At 37.0% G+C, this 24,011-nt stretch overlaps 1 protein-coding gene across 6 annotated transcripts in view; it reads left to right on the top strand.

Annotated features, from left to right (window-relative positions):
• The window catches only part of CDH12 (cadherin 12), a 1,114,509-nt gene that overhangs the window by 777,570 nt on the left and 312,928 nt on the right, over window positions 1-24,011 (top strand). For all 6 annotated transcript variants that reach the window (XM_012475264.2, XM_064375903.1, XM_012475265.2 and 3 more), the window contains one exon: window positions 426-842. In XM_012475264.2, coding sequence (XP_012330687.2) covers window positions 612-842 — 231 coding nt within the window. In that variant the 5' untranslated portion in view covers window positions 426-611. The remainder of the gene's footprint in view (window positions 1-425; window positions 843-24,011) is intronic.

Here is a 24,011-nt window from a genome sequence, read left to right as displayed (position 1 = left end):
CTATTAAGTAGAAGAAAAAGTCCTACTAGAAATCTTAAAATGAACAAAATTGCTTCCCAGCAATAATGAATTATCAACTCTAAGATATTAATAATGCTGAAATTGCAAAATCCTACTCTAACTTATGATTAAAATAGTGATCTATATTTTTCTCCTAAAAATGATTAGCCAATTTTTAAAAAACCTCATTTCTGTTTATAATGCACCTTTTCCTTCATTGTAACTAATATTTTCTCAAGTCTGTAAAAAACTCAGATAATTTATCCAAGTTAAAATGTTGAATAGCGGTGTCCGTTTAGTAATATAATTCTTTTATAGACTTTCTTCTCAGTTTCCTTAAATGTTGGCAGATACAATGAGACTTGTGATGAATGTCATCATGTAATTTTATTAATTTAATGTATCTTTGTTAATCTATCTCATAGGTCCCTTTAGATGGAATATAATACAGCAGAAGCCTTTTCATCAAAAGGATTAATGCCTGCATTATCATTTCTGCACTAAAACAAGAAGCTAAGTGGTGGAGGCCACAGACCCCTCAAACCTGGATTCCACAATTCTACGTTAAGTGTTGGAGTTTTTATTACTCTGCTGTAGGAAAGCTTTTGCCAATGCTTACAAGGAACTGTTTATCCCTGCTTCTCTGGGTTCTGTTTGATGGAGGTCTCCTAACACCACTACAACCACAGCCACAGCAGACTTTAGCCACAGAGCCAAGAGAAAATGTTATCCATCTGCCAGGACAACGGTCACATTTCCAACGAGTTAAACGTGGCTGGGTATGGAATCAATTTTTTGTGCTGGAAGAATACATGGGCTCCGAGCCTCAGTATGTGGGAAAGGTAATGGCGTGTTTCTTTTGACAACCACTTGATAGGAAGGGGGAATATGCATTGTGTGTTTTGTATGGATTTTTTGCACAGGAGTTGAACAAACCAGTGACTAGAACACTGGAATTGAATTCCAAGAGACCTGTTTTATCTTCCTGATTCAATGGCCCGGGTAAGCTTCAGAATACCATTTAAACCCTCTTTCCTTTCATTCTTTCTGATCATTTTAATGAAAATAGTATATATTTTGTTCGATGTTTGGCATTCTCTGCTGAAGACATGAAGTTAAAATGTGAAAATGATATTAAGTATAATTATAACCATAGTTAGAAGTATAGTATAAGTATAGTTATATCATTTTATTGCTCATGGCCAGATTGGAGTTGTTTAGCAACAAGAGACACAGAGAAGAATCACCAGGCCTAAACAATCTAAAGTCATCCAGGTGTTGTTTAATGACAAGAATGTGCTCCTTCTTCTTGCCCGTTAAAATATGATGCACCATTTGGATTGTGGTTCTGAAGTATTTGACTTGGCTTGCTTAAGCTTTATAATTTCTATATGCTCAGCAGATATTTATAAGTGTATTTATGGCTGAAGTAATAAATTTTGGAACCCAAATATATACACATCAACAGAGCATACAGTTTTAAAATCTTATTGCAACTTTATGGAAATTAATTTTTTCACAAAATACTTGGTGACAACTATCTGTTTCAGCACAGTTATGTTTTACTGCTTATTTTTTTCATAAAATTTTTCACTCATGTCTAGAACAGTATAACTTGTCCATCACACCAAAAAAATTTCCCCCCAAAAATATTATATTTTATTTTTATTTTGTGAATTATTTTCAAATTTTTTAAAGATGTTGTCATGGGCTTTAATTAAAAAATAGATGCTTACGGAGAGTTTAAAATAAATCCAAAGGCATAAATGAAAAACTATAGTAGGAAGAATGTTTAGAAATGGATATAGAAGATCTTGGGCAGCAAATCCCTTGAGTTTCTGAAAACATAAGCTAGAGAGATACATAATAGGCTGTATGATTTTTCATATTAGGTCAAAGGAAGACTATTCATTTAAGATCTGAATTATTCTACCACATTTAAAAAAATGCCTTGTGGAAATGTATTTAAAGGATATTAAATGATACAGTGGAAAAGCTTTTTAAATAGACTCTTTGTTGAAAGGGAACATACAACCAGAGTTTCCACTAAGCTGTATATGGCCCCAGGCAAACGATTTTTGCAGGGCACCTATCTATGTTTAAAAATTGAGTCATCTCAAATCAAATCAGTCCATAAGTACAATTCTGGTAGTCCAATCTCAAAGATCTTACAAATACACACACCCACACACATACACACTCTCTCTCTCTCTCTCTCTCACACACACACACACACACACACACAGAGCCATTAAGCAGGAACTGACTCCTTGACAGTCTGCCTACCAGGAGTCAGGGTGTATTCAAGTGGCACTCAGACAACACAATAGTTCAGTCCCTGAAGATCCACAGGGTACCTATGAACCCGTAGGTTGAGTAGAATGTCAAAGAGAGCCCCAAATGATCAATGGACACTGAGACCCAAACAGTTCCAGCTCAGACCAGAATGCCCTTCTCAGATCACATTTCTGCCCACAAATAGCCCTAGGTGCAGAAGTCTCAGAAAATTTTGAGGAAGTCAGTCCAAAATATGGAAGTCCCCTGAGGTTACTGCATAAAGCTTCTCCTTGTATAATTCCTCAAATATGACTATGGAATGTAACAATCACTAAAACATTTCTATGGTAAGATAATTTCAGGTAGTTATGCTACACTTGTGTTTTTTTATTTAATATAAGAATGGAATTTTGAAATTTAAGACAAATGGAACAGTAACAGTCTAAAACTCTGGAACAAAGATATCAGTTTTCCCAATTCTGTTTATGATAGAAGCTAGACATCATATTGAGTTTCCTGACAAATTCTCAGTTTTTAATTAGAGAAGATCCATATACCTTAATTTCTAGAATTGGAGGTAATAAAGTTGAAATTAGGTTAAAAAAATAAAACTGACTTTTATTCAAACCTAGATAGCTGTAGCATTTCACCTCCCCAAACAGTCCATGGGATTGTATATGCAAGTTTTTGCCTGACACTCTGAAATTCCACTTTTATAATTGCTATAACAGTGTAGAATTCATTTGGTTTATTTAAAAGATGAACTAGTAGTTATAAATGTAATTAAAAAGGAGTAAGTCTAATATCCAACCTATTATTACATTTAATCAGCATTATTTTCACTGGTACATGGCTCCACATTGGTAATGGGTAATGAACACCCATGGTTCTCAAGCAATGTACATTTCTAATGCAGATGAAAGAATGTTTGCCAAGATTTTTTTCCTACCAGGAAACTAATTAAATTTTAGTTAACTCTGTCTTGATGCTTCTAGATTTGAGAATAGAAATATGATAACATGGGGACCAATGTAATCTATTATATATGTGTGCATAAACATATAAATATATTTATACTTCCACTCATTCCAGAAAGACTTTGAGATTACTCATAGAAAAGCAAAGTATTATAAATAATATAGAACTCAGAGCTAAGGAAAAGAACTAGTGCCAAAATGCCAAGGAAAATTTTCAACTGGCTACAGTTCACCCTTGAACAACTTGGGGGTTAGGGGAACTGACTTCTCCCTAGCACAGTTGAAAATCCAAATGCAACCTTGACTCCCCCAAAACTTAACTACTCATAGCCTACTGTTGACCAAAAGTTTTACTGATAGCCTAGTCAATCAAAACATAATTATATGTTATAATACATATAACATAAACATATTATGTTTATATATGTATATATGTATTATATACTGGATTCATACAATAAAGTAATCTAAAGAAAAGAAAATATTATTAAGAAAACCACAAGGAAGGCAAATACATTTACTATTCATTAAGTGGAAGTGGATCATCATAAAGGTTTTCATCCTCATCATCTTTACATTGCATAGGCTGAGGAGGAGGAGGAAGAAGAGAGGAAGGATGGTCTCACTGTCTCAGAGGTGACAAAGGTGGAAGAAAATCCATATAAAGTAAACCTCTGCAGTTCAAAGTTGCATTGTTCAAAGATCAACTGTGCTATCTTTAGCCTCAAATATGACTTTCTGATTCTTTGTAGAAAGAGCATATATGGAAATCATTAATTTGTAGAGTTCCCATTGTCATCTCCAAATTTTTAGGGAGCAAATGATTTTCCTTTTTTTGTTAAATATATATTTTACTGTGTTTTAGGTTTTGGGGTACATGTGAAGAACATGCAAAATTGTTGCATAGGTACATACATGGCAATGTGGTTTGCTGCCTTCCTCCTCATCACCTACATTTCGCATTTCTCCCCATGTTATCCCTCCCCAACTCCCCACATCCTGCTGTCCCTCCCCTAGTTCCCCCCTACAGACTCCAGTGTGTGATGCTCCTCTCCCTGTGTCCAGGTGTTCTCATTGTTCAATACCCACCTGTGAGTGAGAACATGCAGTGTTTGATTTTCTGTTCCTGTGTCAGTTTGCTGAGAATGATGGTTTCCAGGTTCATCCATGTCCCTATAAAGGACATGAACTCATTGTTGTTTATGACTGCATAGTATTCCATGGTGTATATGTGCCACATTTTCCCTGTCCAGTCTATCACTGATGGGCATTTGGGTTGGTTCCAAGTCTTTGCTATTGTAAACAGTGCTTCAATTAACATTTGTGTGCATGTGTCCTTATAATGGAATGATTTATAATACTTTGGATATATACCCTGTAATGAGATTGCTATTGAAATGGAATTTCTATTTCTAGGTCCTTGTGGAATCACCACACTGTCTTCCACAATGGTTAATCTAATTTACACTCCCACCAACAGTGTAAAAGTGTTCCTATTTCTCCACATCCTCTCCAGCATTTATTGTCTCCAGATTTTTTAATGATCTCCATTCTAACTGGCATGAGATGGTATCTCAATGTAGTTTTGATTTGCATTTCTCTAATGACCAGTGATGATGAACATTTTTTCATATTTTTGTTGGCCTCATATATGTCTTCTTTTCTAAAGTGTCTATTCATATCCTTTGCCCACTTTTGAATGGGCTTGTTTGTTTTTTTCTTGTAAATCTCTTTTAGTTCTTTGTAGATTCTGGATAGTAGCCCTTTGTCCGATGGGTAGATTGCAAAAATTTTTTCCCATTCTGTTGGTTGCCAATTCATTCTAATGACTGTTTCTTTTGCTGTGCAGAAGCTCTGGAGTTTAATTAGGTCCCATTTGTCTATTTTGGCTTTTGTTGCCAATGCTTTTGGTGTTTTAGTCATGAAGTCCTTGCCTATGCCTATGTCCTGAATGGTTTTGCCTAGGTTTCCTCCTAGGTTTTTTTTTTTTCTGGTGTTATGTCTTATGTTTAAGTCTTTAATCCATCTGGAGTTAATTTTAAAATAAGGTGTCAGGAAGGGGTCCAGTTTCTGCTTTCTGCACATGGCTAGCCAGTTTTCCCAACACCATGTATTAAACAGGGAATCCTTTCCCCATTGCTTGTTTTTGTGAGGTTTGTCAAAGATCAGATGGTTGTAGATGTGTGGCTTTGCCTCTGAGGCCTCTGTTCTGTTCCATTTGTCTATATCTCTGTTTTGGTACCAGTACCATGCTATTTTGATTACTGTAGCCTTGTAGTATAGTTTGAAGTCAGGTAGCGTAATGCCTCCAGCTTTATTCTTTTTGCTTAGAATTGACTTGGCTATGCGGGCTCTCTTTTGGTTCCATATAAAGTTTAAGGTGTTTTTGTCCAGTTCTGTGAAGAAGGTCATTGGTAGCTTGATGGGGATAGCATTGAATCTATAAATTACTTTGGGCAATATGACCATTTTCATGATATTGATTCTTCTTAACCACGAGCATGGAATGTTTGTTTCTCCATCTGTTTGTGTCCTCTCTTATTTCATTGAGCAATGGTTTGTAGTTATCCTTGAAGAGGTCCTTTACATTCTTTGTTTGTTGTATTCCTAGGTATTTTATACTCTCTGTAGCAATTGTGAATGGCCGTTTGTTCTTGATTTGGCTCTCCTTAAGTCTGTTATTGGTGTATAGGAATGCTTGTGACTTTTGCACATTGATTTTGTATCATGAGACTTTGCTGAAATGGGACCAATTGATTTTCTTACATTCAAATCTAAAAGAATGTATTCATGTAGAAATCTGTAGAGGCAACTGAGTGACTTAGTGGACATTAGCTTCAACAGCCATTGTATTTAAAGAAGCAGATGTTAATGTTGATAACCTAGCAAGAAAACACAAACTGTGCTATTACTTGGAACAAAAGTTACTTTACTTTCTATACAAATAGATCATAAGAGTATACAGAGGGAAAGCTTTCCTCAAATACACGTTGTGAATATACATTATGTAGATAAGTATAAGTTTTCATACTGTATATTAAGAAATAAATTAACTTTATCTGCAAAAATTTGTACTTCATATGTTACCAGTTGTTCAAACTAATGGCAAGCAAAACACCTGCATTATTACAGACGTACATATACATGTGCACAAGTGTGCATACACACACCATGATTTATGCTTATACCAACATAGATAATTGCAAGTCTATGTCTGTGTAGTACTAAGTTTTTCATAGCCTCCATGTGTCCAGGAAATGCTGTCAATTTTGTCCCCAAAGAATAATTTAGGAAATTGAGTTGTCATTTCAGATAAGTCCCAGTTAGCAGCAATTCTTAAATCTAAATTCTTTAAAATGGCAAAAAGATTAAAAAGTAAAACATGTATAAACCCTAGTTTCAGAGACATTCATTTATTTAACCTATTTTTTATGATGAATGCATTACAACATAAGATGGTATTAAGCCTGTGGCAATAAATATAACTATGAAGATCTCTAGATTACAATTATAAAAGTTAAACTTCATTGAGTGCTTCCTTTGTGCACCATTTTAATTGCTTCACAGACATATACTTACATATCTGCAAAACAGCACTATGAGTGATCTTATTAATAGTGCTGTTTTGCATATCAGAAAATAGAGGCTCAGAAAAGTTAAATAACTTCCCCATTGTCCAACACCAGTGAATGCTTCAGCTAACATGTTAAGCCAGGTGGTCTTGCTCCATTGAACCAGAAAATATCATGGTTTATTATCCTGCAAGTCTCTTAAATGCTAACAATAATTTCAATACTGTATTAAAAGTGCTCTAATAGAAACACTATTATGAAATGTGGAAACAACAAAGTTCTATGACGACAACCAGAATATGGAGGGATTCAAGAAAATCATCACAAATGAGGAAGCACCTGAGTTGAGTCTTGAAGGATGATTTAATTTTTCTAGAAGTGGTAATATGGGGAAAAGTTTTTGTAAGCCCCGAGGCTTGAAACTTCAAGGTGAGCCTGGGTGGCCATATTTTGGTATAGTCAGAGTGTAAAGCCAACTACTTGGAGTGAATAAATACAGAAAGTGTGGAAAGGTTCAATTCTCATACCCAGATGATTAGTATTTGTTCTTAAAAGTGTAAAGACCCATAAAGTGCCTTGGTTGGGGCTTAATATTAATGGAATTGAAATTCTAGAATAATCAATCAGACAGCCAATTAAGAGATGCATTGAAGATGGGGAAACAGGAATAGAGATAGGAAGAGCACCTGCAGGAAAAAATTACAATAGACTTGTGTAGAAAGTATAGTAAAGAAAATGGGAAATTAGAGTTGAATATTTGAAAGATGAAGAGATAATGAAAAATGTCAAGATCCATTGATCATGGCAATGTAAAGGATGAGACAAATTAGAGAAATATTGTGAAGGCAAAAATCTGCAGAAATGAGTGGTTAATTGCATACAGAGAATAAAAGAAAGGGAAGAATAAAAAATGACACAGATTTTTGACTTCTGTTTTATTAGTATCCCTTGCAGAATTGGGACTCAAGTAAGAAATGAAATAATTGGTGTTGGACATCCTATGCCCTTAGCTACTTAGAAGTACACAGATGAAGTTTGTCATAGATATTTACATACATTAACCTAGTGTTCAGAAAAGAGTAATTGGAATACAGACGGTAGTTAGAAATCACGAGTGGTTAATACACTCTAGGAAAAGTTACAGAGAATGTAAGAGAACCCTGATTTTTAATTGCAAAGAAGATGAAAAAGAATTAGATACATCTAATTAGGAAGAGGCAAACGGGAGGCACAGATAATGTCATGGAAGATAAACCAGGCAAATGTTTTAAGAACAAGGAATGACAACAAACATTGAACTCCACAGGCCAAATTTAAGAATGACTTAAAAGGTTCCGTTGGCTTTGGTAACTAGTGATCCAGAGGTGACTTTTGTCTAAATAGTCTTAATGGTTTTGTCTAAAGCATAAAGAAAGAAAAAAGAGATGGATGATGTGTCAAAAGCATAGATGAAAGAGACTGAGGAATGCCCTGTTGATATTCTCAACTTAATCCTACAGGTATCGTTCTAGTTAGGGTTCACAAGACATGTATATAAATAGAAAAAAAGAAAATAGTCTTTATTTATTTTTAATTTAATGCAAACTATTTTGTCATTTTTTCGTTTAATTATAAATGACAGGATACATGTGCAGGACCTGCAGATTTGTTAATACAGGTAAACATGCCGTGCTCATTTGCTACACCTATCAACCCATCACGTATGTATTAAAGCCTGCACACATTAGCTATTTATCCTGATGTTCTCCCTCCCGCTGCATCCCTGACAGGCCGCAGTGTGTGTTGCTCCCCTCCCTGTGTCCATGTGTTCGTGTTGTTCAGCTCCCTCTTATAAGTGAGATCATGCAGCGTTTGGTTTTCTGTTCCCGTGTTAGTTTGCTGAGGATAATGGCTTCCAGCTCCTTCCATGTCCCTGCAAAGGACCTGATCTTGTTTCTTTTTATGGCTGCCCAATGTAATTTATAGATCCAGTTCTAGTCTCATTGAACTACCATTGACATTCTTCACAGAATTAGAAAAAAACTGTTAAAATTTATATGGAACAAAAAATTATTTTAAAAAAATTGATTCACGGAACTGTGTAGGCAAAAGTTCAAAATCTGCAATAGGGCCTCTAACTGGACGACCTGAGGAAGAGTTGCATTCTGAGCCTGAGGCAGTCTGCTGGAAGAACTCCTTCTTGCTCAGGTGACATCAGTCTTTGTTTAGTTAAGGCCTTCAACTGATTAAATGTGTCCCACCCACATAATAGAGGCTAATCTATTTTACTCATAAATATTAATCTCATCCAAAGAACACAGAAACTTCCATGAGCATGTTTGATCAAATATCATAAGTCCATTCTTTGTCAACCTGGCACCCATCCACATCTCCTTAAACCATTTCTATTCTCTAAATAGAATAACAAGATCATACTTCTAACAGAATATAACTATCTTGCATGCAGACAAAACTACACAAACCTTTTTCTCAGAAAAGGATGTAAAGTCCTTGAGTTTATGCATCACCTTGATGTCCTACAATGAAATGTAAAATTAGCAATACTTAAATACAGTGATATAAAGTCAGTACATTTTATGTTACAGGATAAGGGGATAGGAGAGGGAAGAAAAAGAGATAGCAAATATATAATATTTATAACAAAATAAGGAAGAACGACTTGTAATGATGGTAGCCCTGCTTTCCACAACTGGTCATGTATCATAGCTGGTATTTATAACTACCTTCTTCCATTACTCATTTTGTACTTCCCTTGCTATCAGCAAGCAGCTCAGCTGATACTGACTCTTTACCTTGTGGGATGACACAACCTTAATTTCTAAAGGGCCTGATCTAGATCATTACTAGTCCTGTCCATATTGGTTTGTTGTGGTTTTCCATTGACTTATTCACAGGGCAAGGTAATACAAGAGGTGCCCTAAGGAATCTCCAGTATTACAGATACACTTTTTCTTGCATCCATTGTGGAGGGACAACCCAATTTCCCGTTGGTAGTCAAGATCAATCACCCCAGACAGCATAGTAATTTCCTTCCTTACCTGTTGATTTAGGGGAATGAGAAACTCAAAGTGGCTGAATGGCAGTCTCAACTTCCAGTTCCCAGTCTCAACTTCCAGTTGAATTGAACCCTTGTTTTGTGTCCTGGTGGAAATATTCCCTCTTCTGGAACTAAGACCTCTTGGCCTGCATAGCATAAGGTCAAGAAGCAACATTTTTGCTGATATGTCACCAGGAGTAATAGTGGTGTCACACCTATCTCTACCTCCTAATTCCAGACCAGGGAATTCTGGCTTGAGATTGATTCCTGGCTATGGAAGAAACAGTGGCATATATTGGATGCTGATTCAGAGCATTTATAGCCCCCTAGAGAGCCTTGCCTCATCCCTGAAAGAGATTGCCACCTAGATAGCACTGTAACTGAGGCTTCACAAGGCTATGCCACCCTTCTTTCAAGCAAACTACTTTGAACTGGTGGAAAACATGGTAAAACCAGTCAGTTCCATGAGCGTGGGTTCATTACTGTGCTTGATTTGCTGTGAAGTGAGTGTCATGATTAGAAGCAATGCTGTGTGGAAGACCAGAATGGTAAATAAGGCATTCTATAGTCCACAGATGGTAGTTTTGGCAGAAGCATTACATGCTGGGAAGGAAAATCTGCATCCAGAGTATTTGTTCCAGTAAGAACAAAACGCTGCTCCTTCCATGATGAAAGTGGTCAAGTGAAATCAACCTGCCAGCAGGTTGCTGGCTCGTTTCCTTGGGGAATGGTGCCATATTGGGGACTCACTATTGGTCTCTGCTGCTGAAATATTAGGCCCTCAGCAGTGGCTATAGCCAGGTCAGCTTTGGTGGGTGCAAGTTTGTGTGTTGTTGGTCTCTTGCCACCGTGACCCCTATATTTATGAGCACATTGGGTGATGACAGGAGTGGCTGCTGGAAGAGGCTGACTGGTATCCACAGAATAGATTATTTTATCCACTTGATTATTAATATATTCCTCTGCTGATGTTACCTTTTTGTAAACATTTACATAGGACACAAATACCTTCACAGTTTTTGGCACATTCAGAGGGTTTCATCCCTGTACCTCTTCCCCAGAATTCTTTGTCATTCATGTTCCAATCATGTCCCTTCCAAGTCCCTGACCATCCTTGGCCACAGCCCACAAACTGATATATAATCTCACATCTGCCCATTTCTAATTCTATGCAAAATAAAAAACCAGGTGCGCTGCTCAAAGTTCTGTCCACTGAGAGGATTTCCCCTCACCGCCGTCTTTCAGGAGTGTCCCAGAGAGCCTCTAATACTGCAGCTGTCTGATTTCAAGTGGCGCCTGCTTATCATGAAGAACCATCTGTAAAACAGGCACAAGTCTTCTCTTTCTCTCTCAGCTGATAGGGAACACTTCATGAGGCCTCATGAGACCATAGGTAGAGGCTAGGAGGGAAAAGAGCATGTGGCAGGAATGGGGGCATCTGGGTCTCTTTTCACGTCAGTTACTTTTGCCTCCAGGGCCTGCTGAGACCTGATCTCATATATGCCACTTTCATTTGATGATAGGGTAATGCTCTTCTACCCAACTTTATGGTTTGCTGGGTCAAGTAGCACATGGTTCATGATAAGCAGCTCAGATCACATGGGAAGCTGTTGTACCATGATTAAGTGTTCAGTTCTTGCTAAGGCCCAGTAGCAGGTGGTAACTGTTTCTAAAAAGGAGAATATCTTTGGAAGGAAAATACTTTATATCCTATGAATATATCCACAGAGGAGGCAAAGCTTTGTCCCCAAATCCTAAGGGCCTGTGCTGTAATTCACCAAATTAGTCCAACCAAAGACGCCATACGGCATCCTATCTGCTACTGACACTTCAACTACTGCCCCCCATTGGACCTGCTGGATCTTATAGCCTAAATAGCAGAACAGTCTACAAAGCAAACTGCATCTATGTCAGAGTCTTCTGTTTGTTCTGGTCCCCACTCAAAATCAGCAGCATTTCACATCACTCAGTAAATGGGCCAGAGTAATGTACCCAAATGCAAAGTATGTTACCTCCAAAATCTAAAGGGATCTACTAAGTGTTGTGCCTCTTTTGTGAGGTTGTAGGAGGGACAACATGCAGGAACTTATGCTTCACATTTTCAGGGACATCTCAACATGCCCAGTACTACTAGGCCCCCATAAATTTCACTGAGGTAGATGGCAATACATTTTTGTCAGATTTATATCTCACACCCTCTGTAAATAAGTGTTTCACCAAATACACATAGAGTAGTTGCTGCTTCTTGCTCAGTAGATCCAAGCAGCATCATGTTTTTCATGTAATGGATCTGTGTGATGTCTTGTGAAGGAAAAGGTAATCAAGATCCCTGTGAAGTGAATTATGACATAGGACTAAATAGTGAAAATACCCCTGAGGCAGAGCAATGAAGTTGTGTTGCTGACCTTGCCAGCTAGAAGCAAACTGCTAATGGCGGTCTTTACCAACAGGAATGGAGAAAATTTATGTGCTGTTATCCAAAGCATCATGCCAGGTACCAGGGGATGTGCTAATTCTCTCAAGCAATGAACCCACATCTGGTACAACAGCTGCAGTTGGAGTCACCACCTGGCTAAGCTTATGATAATCCACTGTCATGCCCAAGATCCATCTGTGTTAGTCACAGACCAAATAGGAGAGTAGAATAAGGATGAGTTGGGAATCAACACCCGGCATGTTTTATATTTGGTGATGGCACTAGTCTCAGCAGTTTCTCCAGGAATGTCATGTTGCTTTGCTTTATTATTGTTCTGTCTAGAGGGAGTTCTAGTGACTTCCACTTGGAATTTCCCTCAATTACAGTCCTCACTTCCAGGTCAGGGAACCAGTGTGGGGATTCTGCCAGCTGCTGCGTATACAAATATACATTCTGGAACTATGGAAGTAATCACAGGATGAGTTGGGGAGCTACTGGCTCCACTGAGATGGACCTGAGCTGAACTCCATTGATTAGCTGACCTCTATAAGTCTCTATGCTAACTGGTAAACCCAGTGACAATTTGAGTCTCAGAATTTATGTCAGTGGAGAGCTAATATCCAGTAGTCCCCCAAAGGTCTGATTATTTCCTTTTCCCCAAAGTACAGTCACCCTGATAAAAAGTGATAGGTCCCTTTGGGGATGGGGTGAAGGATGGGAAGGGGGTGAGGGAGAAAAGACTACACATTGAGTTTAGTGTATATATACTGCTCTGGTAATGGATGCACCAAAATCTCACAAATCACCACTAAAAAACTTACTCATGTCACCAAATACCACCTGTTCCCCAAAAACCTATGGAAATAAAAAAAAATTTGAAAGATTAATGGCATAAATTTTTGTAAGTGTATTGGGATCCTTTCTCAAAACATCTCAGCCTCACCTTCATTCAAGGGATTTTGAGTCTATAAACTGATTCAAGTCTGAAACTGATTAAGGGGCAATGACTCTCTGTTTTTATTATTCAGGTTAGACTTTGTGTACCTGACCTAGAAGTTTTCTGTTCATACAGATCAAATAATAATTTAATAGGCTTCCCACGTATTTCATTTCTAGAAGTGGGATGACCCCCTAGCCATCTCCAGGAATCGCCCCAAGTAGTAGCATTCTGATTGCTCTTTTGACTGCTTTTCATTGGTAAACATGCCAGCCTTACCTTGGCCGTTGAGTGCCGCCACAAGGCCCCTGTCATCCAGGATCCAGTGATTCCTACCGCATTTACATTTCCCAGTTCAGTGGCAACAGTTCCCACTGTAAGTTCTGGCCTCGACATCTGAGTGATCACTGGGATGCCGGGGCTCCCCTCACAAACCAAGTTATCTCCGTGATGGTGAAAGCTGTGTCCTCTGGACCCTCCCAGAGTGGATGAATAGGTATAAATAAGAAACCCACTGAAGCGTTACCAATCTCCCTAGGCCTTTGATTTTTTCTTCTATAGTTTCCCAGGTTTGACATTTCAAATTCATTTACTGTGGGCAAACTTTTGTTCCATGTTTCAGTTAACCAAACAAACAAACCGCTGAAGTTATTTCTAACTCTCCATGCTGCAACCTTAAATGCAGAGTCTCTGCTTATTGAGCCCTATCAATAAATTCTGCCCATCCAACTTTGTATTTCTTCTGCCATTATCCCATACCCTATACATCTATTCCCACATATACTCCCCATATCTCTTTTTTTATGATGCCAATTTTAAACAGTTTAAGACAATGCCTTTTCCACTGACAATACAGTGTTTATAAAGTGCAATGTTATTTCCTTCCTCTGTGCATATGTTCCATATTTAAGTATTGAGGATGCCCAGTAACTTACTATAGCAGCAGCTGAATTTTTTAAAACTGCCACAGAATTTGTTACAAATTTAGGTCCTTTAATGTTTTACATGTGTGGAACAATGCCACATCTATATATGGGTCGGCTTAATCAACCTCTTCAATGGTGGGCCATGAGGAAGCACCACCAGAGGGAGGAGCCAGGGAATCCCCCAGGCATTCCTCCTGGCGTGCCTCCTGCACTGTGGTACAGCTTGGTGATGATGGGGTTGCAGACTTTCTTCAGCTCTTTCTGCTGATGTTCAAATTCTTCCTTCTCAGCAGTCTGATTCTCATCAAGCCAGTTGATAATTTCATTATACTTGTCCAGAATCTTCTGTTTGTCCTCATCGTTAATCTTACCTTGAAGTTTCTTCATCTTCAACAGTTGCTTTCATGTTGAATGCATAGGACTCAAGTGAATTCTTAGAGGACAACTCTCAAGTTTTCTGTCTGGCTAAATTAGAAAACCCAAGTAGTTATTTCGGTATTTAATGCACCTCCTCGTGGGTTACACTTGCACCTCAACTTCAGGGCCATGCAAAGACTTGGTTCTAGTTATACAACTAGATTCTAAGAGAGTGATGAGGTGGGTCTTGGGAAGACTCAGCCGTCTTGCAAAGTAACAGCATCAGGCAAGGCCATTATAGTTTCCTTAGGCAATGCCAGGTTAATCTCCCAAGATGGAGTGAAGAGGACTTTTCAGAAATTATGAGCTCAGCGTCTCCAGCTTCATCAAGGTCTTCGCACACATCTTTGTTCCAACTTTCAATGTTCCGTTTCTTTACAATTACTTTGCCCACTTTAACAGCAGACACGTAGGCTAGGAATTCAATTTTTCTTGTAATTCAGCCACTCACAAAATGAGAGTCTAGGTTTTTTTCAACAATCTCACTTCTGTGGCTACAGGAGATAAGGGTCTCTTTCAGGGCAGACAGAGAAACTGACAGGCCACTTATGTGGTACTTGAGCTGGGAATTCAAATCCCTGGGTTCATCCTTTTCCTTCTTCACTTTGTACAGTAATGTTAGAGTCAACAAGACCATTTTATTCATTAAATGAGTATTTATTATCATTAGACAAAAATGTTCAAAAATATTATATTATGGTCATCAGATGCTTGCGTCTTGCAAGATTTTGGTTAGAAGAATCCAGTAGTGATATTCTGCATAGCTCTGTTGCCCCATTACATCATGGACTATCAGTGCTCTCTTTACCACTGGAAAGAGAGTCAATAGTGTATTTAAATCTAGTCATATTAAAGATCCACTTCCAGAATTCCCAAAACCAATAAAGAACATTTATTCTTAAGATTCCGTTCCTCTAGAATTATGGTTGCTCGAAAATTTACATTAGTCAAAATACTCCAGGAAACAATATGTGTGCATATATGTGTGTATATGTTCATATCTAAAGAGATATAGATACACAGTCCTCCCTCAGTATCCACAGGGAATTGGTTCTAGGATCCCCAGAGATACCATAATCCATGCATACTCAAGTCATGGAGTGGGTCCTGTGGAACCTGCAGATACAGAAAGTCGATCTTCCAGATATGTGTGTTTCACCTACCGTGAATAGGTTATTTCTGATGCACATTTGAATGCAGATGTAGAAGTCACCAATACAGAAGGCTGACTGTATTTATTGAAAATATTTACATATAAGTGGACCCCTGAACTTCAAACCTGTGTTGCTCAATGGTCAACTGTGTGTGTGTGTGTGTGTATGTGTGTGTGTGTGTGTTTGTATCTCCACATTTGGATGAGTCATTTTCTGATATATGAGAGAGATTTTAAGAAACTGACTCATGCATTCGTGAAGGAGCAGGTCTGAACTGCAGTATAAGCCAGCGGGCTGGAAACCCAGAGAGAGTTGCAAACCCAAAGGCAGTCTGCTGGCCAAATACCTTCTTGCTTGGAAGAAGTATGTGTGTTTTATTAGAGTTTCCAACTAATTGAATGAAGCCTATCTAACCTGTTTTACTCAAAGTCCACCAATTTAAATGTTAATCTCATTAAAAAAAAAAAAAAACACCTTCACAGAGTCATCTAAATTAATATTTGACCAAATATCTAGGTACCCTGGACCAGCAAAACTGACACATAAAATTAACTGTCACAGATATACTAGGCCCAGTAAGATGTAAAGGGAAAGTGATCGGTTAGTCTGTTAAAATAAAGAAGTACTGATTTACTATTAAGACTCAAGAGAAGTAACATTTTAAAAGGTATTAAAGAAGAAGAACCAATCAGCAATGCATGATATTTCTCACCAGCAAGAATCCCAAAAGAGAAGAGGCGTAGATGATCAAATTGATTTGTTATTGTGTATGTATAGGGTCTGTGCGATGAACGAGAGAAGGGCACTTACAAACGAAAAATCCAGGAGAAATCAGGATGAAACTATGAACACTAAAATCTAAAAAGACCTAACAATAAAAACATGCTATATATATATATATATATATATATATATATACACACACACACACACACACACACGCACACACACACACACATATATGTGTATATATATATTATTGCACTTTAGGTTCTGGGGTACATGTGCAGAACATGCAGGATTGTTGCATAGTAGGGTCAAGGCAGTGGCAATAAAATTTCAGTTTTTTTGTAATTATATGTATAATGTGATTTTGTATTAGAAAAAAAATAAGACAAAAAAATAGAAGTACCATGATAGTTACAACACTTGTATTGCAGAAATCATTTGTCTATTTGGAAATTCTTCTCAATTCACACTTAATATTAGGATGAGTATTTGGACCCAACAAAAATGCAAATTGTATCACAAAAATATACTAATATATTTAAAATGTAGCTTTCATGCCTCAATATGTATTTATTTATTCAATCGCTCGTGCTTTTATTTGGTTCTCGAGTCATGTAGGTTTTTGAGAAACCCATAATGGAGTTTTCATTGTGCAGTTTACTTTTAAAGTCTGAGCTTTTAATATCAGAGTGATTCCTATTCATTTGTGATTCAAGGTTCATAATGCCAACTCAATCTTCATAGAAGTGTGTCTCAAGTTCTGTCTAATGTGTTACACTGCTGAAATTCAGAGGTAATAGTCTCCTTCTGAGTTGACAGAAATGGGAAAACTCACATTTTGTTTTAAAAATGCAAAGAGAAAGCAACCTTGATACTGCTTGGTTATTTCAAACCTCATGCAAACTCCTCTTGACTCCTGCTTCACTTATGTATCTGAGAACCTTTTTAGTATATTCTACGGTCCTAAACCAAAGCTTTGTTTCTGATTCATTCTGCTGCCAAATAGGTTGACCTTGCTGCTCAGTAAATCATCTTTAGCTTCCTGCTTTTTCTGTGGCAAAACAGTGGAAGAAACAATTTCAGATCTTTTTAAAAGCCTTTTTAAGTAAGCCTGATATCTAAGTGCATAGCTGGATTCTTAAACATATCCCTGAATTTAGCCTCTCAATACATGAGGCTATCATTGAAATAGTCACTTTTGAATATGATTAGACAGCAATACATTCAAGAGGAAAATTGCTTAAAAATGGAATTTGAGCAAATAAATGACACAGTATACTAATGTTCCTGGTAAATAGTCCATGTCCACTGAATGCTAGTTTTCTCTCCTTTACAATGTATTTATTGCATCTAGCTGTTTCATAATATGCTAGTTATTTCATAAGAGCTATGCCATAAAGGCTCAACGTGTTTACTTTAATTGAATTGGTAGGACCTTGAATGAAGTTCAACTATCTTTAAACAAATATATGAATCACTAAAACCAGTATTTTAAAAATAATGAAGAACATTAAGATTTGAGCACTGTGTTTATTTTATTTTTTCTTCCTTCTTTTCTTCTCTCCTCCTGCTGTTCTAATCTATGTCTACTTATGTTTCTTTTTTTTTAATATTATACTTTTAGTTCTGGGATACATGTACAGAACATGCAGGTTCATAACATAGATATACATGTGCCTTGGTGGTTTGCTGCATCCATTCCCCCATCACCTACATTAGGTATTTCTCTTAATGTTATCCCTCCCCAATATCCCACCCCCTGTTATCCCTCCCGTAGCCCCCTGACCCCCTAACAGGCCCCAGTGTGTGATGTTCCCCTCCCTGCGTCTGTGTTCATGTGTTCTCATTATTCAACAGTCACTTATGAGCGACATGAGGTGTTTGGTTTTCTGTTCTTGTGTCAGTTTGCTGAGAATGATGGTTTCCAGTTTCATCCATGTCCCTACGCATCTTTTTTTATGGCTGCGTAGTATTCCATGATATATAATCTTTCAATCCTTTCTTTTCTTTCAACCACATCTCTTTCTTATTTATGGAGGTCTGCCTGACTATAGTTACTTTAAAGCTAGGATAAGCTTTGATTCTAATTCCAGGACTCATAATAATTAGCCACATGAAGGCACTTCAGCATTTGTCCATCCATATGACTAAGAATGTATAGTGTCACATATACAAGTTATACTGACACCAGGACTATCTTAAGTGCATTTTTCAACAACCACATAGTACAATTAATATGTGTATATGTATGTGTGTCTGTGTTTGTATGTACATGCATGTGTCCGAAATCTTTTCTCTAGAATATTAGTTGGACTTCTTGGGAGACAGTACTCTCTGTGGGCTAAGATTGTTGAAATTCTACAACTTGTATATTATACCAGGTGATAAGAGATGAGCACCTGTGGGATGGTTTGAGAAGAATCCTGAAAAGGCCACAGATAACACAGAAAAATAGAGAGCACAAGAGTGAGCAGAATGACAAAGATTTCGAATTTAATATTCTCATCTTCAGACAACTTTGAATTCATGATACATGCCACATTATACCACTCAAACCTGTACTTGAAATATGAATGAATTCTTTTGGTAAAATTTAAACATTGCTCATATATGTGAGAAAAAATCCTCTTTCCTGACTCTGAGAAAAGTAAAAACAGTTATAGAAGGTACTAACTATATATGTTCCATTGGTCATGAGGCACGACGTAATTTATTGCCCCTGACATTTAATCAATACACTGTGTAATATATGAAATTACTATTAAGGAAGCATATTATTTCTCATTCTGGAATTTCCCACAGAAGTTTCATAAGGAGATTTCCTACATAACATATATCAGTGTAACCACCTTAGTGGAGACTTTTAGTACATACTTATACTCGTTATTAAAGAGTGATGTTGGACTTCCTTGTTTTATGTCAATGTCAAGAACTGTTTGTCTTCCACAATTTCATGAATGCTGAAAGAAGACATGAGATGTTCGGATCAGAGAAAAGGAACTTGTTTACTACAGCACAGTGTGGTTAACACAATGGACTCAGTTCCCATTGCCTTTAAGTAACATAGGGGCAAACCATATGGGCCTAGATGGATGCTAGTACATGTAGTGGTTTACATTATGGGACAGGAGCTCTGCCAACTCTGGTCCTTTTTTTTGGAGAGTGACATTATTTCTATTTTACTGGGTAGAAGCATGGGTGCCCTTTGCTTTGGAAAAAGATACAGTCTTAATTTTTAAAGGTTGTTTGCTATATAAACATCATTAAATATATGCCTCAATTTTACTGAGAATGATAGTTTCCAGATTCATCCATGTTCCTGCAAAGCACATGAAATCATCCTTTTTTCTGGCTGCATAGTATTCCATGGTATATACGTGCCACACAGAAAACCAAGCACGGCATGTTTTCACTCATAAAGTGGGAGTTGAACAATGAGAACACATGGACACAGGGAGGGGAATATCACACACCAAGGCCTGTCAGGGGGGTATGGGGCTAGGAGAGGGATAGCATTAGGAGAAATACCTAATATAGATGAGGGGCTGATACGTGCAGCAAACCACCATGGCACATGTGTAGCTATGTAACAAACCTGTATGTTCTGCACATGTACCCCAGAACTTGAAGTATAATAATAAAAAGTCTATAGGGCCTTCTATACAAAACCTGCAGTAACATGAGGAACCTGTAGTGAATTGAGTTCCAATCTTGTATAGAGTACTGACTTACTGAAGCATCACCACATGGTGTTGTGACTTAGTAATGTTAGAAACCATTTAAATATCTTCCTTTACCAGCTTACTGAATTGCTTCGTCAGTAAGGTTCCTTCTCTTTCTCTCCTTCATTTACTTATTTTATTTATTTTTTACTTTAAGTTCTAGGATGCATGTGCTGAACATGCGGGTTTGACACATAGGTATACATGTGCCATGGTGGTATGCTGCACCTATCAACCCATCATCTAGGTTTTAAGCCCAGCATGCATTAGGTTTTTGTCCTAATGCTCTCCCTCCCCTTGCCCCCGACCCCCTGACAGGCCCCAATGTATGGTGTTCCCCTGCCTGTGTCCATGTGTTCTCATTGTTTAATGCCCCACTTATGAGTGAGAACATGTGGTGTTTGGTTTTCTGTTCCTGTGTTAGTTTGCTGAAGATGATGGTTTCCAGCTTCATCCATGTCCCTGCAAAACTTTGTTGTTTTTTTTGTTTGTTTGTCATAAACACAAAATCATATCATCCTGGAGATCATATACTTTTTCATTCTGAATCTTGGTCTTAGAAGTACAAATACAAGGGATGACACTGAATATATGAATAGATGCCCAAGTCTATTGCTGGCCCTCAGTGATGCTGGTTTCTACAAATTATCTTCTGATGAATATAACCTCTATAGAATACATACATATTTTCTTATCTGAATAATAGAAGATAAGTTATCTCTCAGTCACTGGATAAGAATAATTGTTTGGCGTAAACCTCTCTAAAATTGTACTGAAAACCTCATTCTTTGATTAAAATGTAAGAATTCCTTTTTCTATCATGAAGAATAATTTACTATAATAAGGAGTGGAAAGTTTATACAGAATTCTTTTATTTTAGTTTTATCAAGTATTCAATGCTATTGAATTTGAAATAACATGAGCCAGTTTGGAAAGATTCACGTGCATTTATGATATTTTCAGCCATCTATCATAAATAATATGAGATACTAATCAAAGATGTTGTTTACGGAGTGTTGAGCATTAAAATTGTGCAATGATATTTTCCAATGATATATTAAAGGCCATAAAAACAATTCTCTGCTGAGTAGACTTATAAGCTTAGGCAAAATTGGTAGTATTGGAATTTTCTTGTGTTTTGTTGTGTTATGTTCTGTTGTGTTGACTTAGCTACTTTTACAAATAAATTCCAAATAGTACCTTCTGAAGCCATACCAGTGGCATAGCTTTAAAAATAGATAGGTAGGTAGATAGAGGATAGATAGATAGATAGATAGATGATAGATATATTTAAATATTTTCCTAGTCACTCAAAAGGTTTTAATCAAAGGGAAAAATTACTGGGAGAGTTATGTTTTCAACCATTTCTTATCTAGTTTGTTGTCAAAGGTTAGTTTTCCTTGTATTCTATCATCTATCTATCTATCTATTGCATGATTATAATCAGAGACAATTTCTGAAAATTTCTCTTTTGCTTCATAGCTGTCTACAAATCAAAAAACTGAATGTTTTTCTTATATCTACAGATGTACTCATGCAGCACCAAAAAAGAAGCACATAGGAACAATAATTTAACATATATAAAATAATCGGAGCAGCAGTCTTTTATTTAAGGAATAAGATTTTCTGAACCCATCTAAAACCCATCTAAAAGACTAAAAACTACAGTCAAAAATGAAAATGAGATGAAAGATGATATGTTAGGTAAAATCAGCCAGCCTTTTTTGTTTCTTTTCTTTCCTCTTTTTTACCTTCTTTCCTTCTGCTCTTCCTTCTTTGTAGATTAAGAAAGTGCTTAAGAGATTGAAAGAAGGGGAAATTTAGGAAATAATAGGGCTATTTTAACAGATTAAAAAAAAAACCCACAGTAATCTGTATACAAAAATACACTAGATTTCTCTCTAAGCAGTATCATTAAAGACTTTCAAATATTTCTAAATATATTCTTAAATGTCAAGAAATTAATACTGCGGACAAATTCATGTGTACTTTTACAAATACATTTCAAATAGTACCTTTTAAAACCATGCCTGAATAACCAGAGGTATAGCTTTTAAAATAAATAGATGATAGATAGATAGATAGATAGATAGATAGATAGATAGATGATAGATAACAAGGATAGCTAAACTTTGAAAATAAACCAGCTAATAAGAAATGGTTGAAAACACAACTCTCCCATTAATTTTTCCCTTTGATTAAAACCTTTTGAGCAACTTTCATCGTCAATCCTTGCATACCTTTTGGTTCTCCAGAGAACACAGAGATGCCAGTGACATATTCAGCTACTGCACTGCCTTTAAGCAAATAGATCTTCATTAGCACTCCGTGGAAATCACGCAAACCCTCTATGTGTTTCCATTTAATTCAATGAGTATAAATATCTGACTTTTGTGGATTTTGAAGCAGCCAATGTCCGTTCACAGTTTAAGTGGAAGTAATAGGGAGGAGGAAAAGGTAGAAGAAAGCCATTTTACTCTTCAGATATTTCTGAGAAATCTATGTCCCTGGTTCCGGTTCCCTGCACCTGAATAGACAGACTCCACAGAGTTCACCCCCTTCTATAAATCTATTCTTTTGACCCCCGGCCGACCCTCGGTAGGGAAAAGAGATTCTGATACTGAGTTTGGATAAAGAATCTCAGTCACACGTTTTTTTCCCCAGCAAGTGACAAGTGCCTAAGCATCCTTTAATTTGCTTCTCTGCTTAATGGTTGTCCCTGCTCATGCTGTCCTTTACTTCAGGATCAGGGAATTCCAGGTAAATATTTTGGGCAATAAAGGAAAATAAAAATGTTATCAGGAGCCCTTCAAATACAAATTCAGATAAGCGATTGGCAAACTATGGCTTTTAGACTAAGTTTGGCCTGCTGCCTCTTTTCGTAGATAAAGTTTTATGGAAATACAGACATGCTTGTTTCCATATGGTCTATGCTACTTTTATATTACGATGGCGAAGTTGAACTGTACAACTTATAAAACCTAAAATACTTACTACTTGGTTCTTCATGAAAACAAAAAATGCTGACCCTTATTAAGACAATTATGTGACATAATGTAATTATTGTGTCACAGACTGAGGCTTTTCATTTGTGAACATGCAAAACTGCTCACTCCATCTTGTGTCTGAAAGAGTTCTTAGGAGGAGATGCTGGTTGTCCTCTAAAAAAATAACAGCAGGTGCAATGGAAGAATTGTGGCTCTTTTTTAGCTTGGAATAAACTTAATGCCTCAATATCCTCATATATAAAGTGGGAAAAACACAAAAAGGAAACCATAAGGTTTTTGTGGAGATTACTGAATCCACATGTGGGATAATATATGTAGATTCTAAACCAAGTGCCATTAATGTTGCTATACTACCCTCAATCCACAATGTTTTGCCCAGTTTAGAAATTGCAATATTTCGGGATGGCATGTAGAGATTTGGGCTTACAGAAAGATCTCTAGACCTACCAGACTGCACTCTTCACTCCTTTGCACAAAAGAATCACATAGGAGGAATCTATCTATATTCTAGGAAGACAGATTCTCATTTCTACAATTTTTTTTTAGTTTACCAAGAATCTCCTAGCACAAGTATGCCCATGTTCCAAGCTGTCCTTCTCTTATCAAAATGTTACCATGTGTTTGGAACAATAGTATAATATGATTGCGGATACATAGTCATTAAGTTGAGAAATTACTAGGATTCATTAAGCTCACTTTGTAGAGATTACAATGATTTCTGTTATAAAGCACAGATGAAATACGTTTATTCAGAGTTAACAATGTATTGGGGAAGTCAGGTCAAAACCAAATATAATCATGTAAACAAACAAATCAGGTCCATAGAGACTTGTAGCACA

The sequence above is a fragment of the Aotus nancymaae genome, unplaced genomic scaffold, assembly GCF_030222135.1.
Source record: "Aotus nancymaae isolate 86718 unplaced genomic scaffold, 86718_ANA_hifiasm-v0.15.2.pri h1tg000014l, whole genome shotgun sequence".
NCBI lineage: Eukaryota > Metazoa > Chordata > Mammalia > Primates > Aotidae > Aotus > Aotus nancymaae.
Note: the sequence above shows the minus strand (reverse complement) of the source record. Positions and strands in the feature narration are given on the sequence as shown.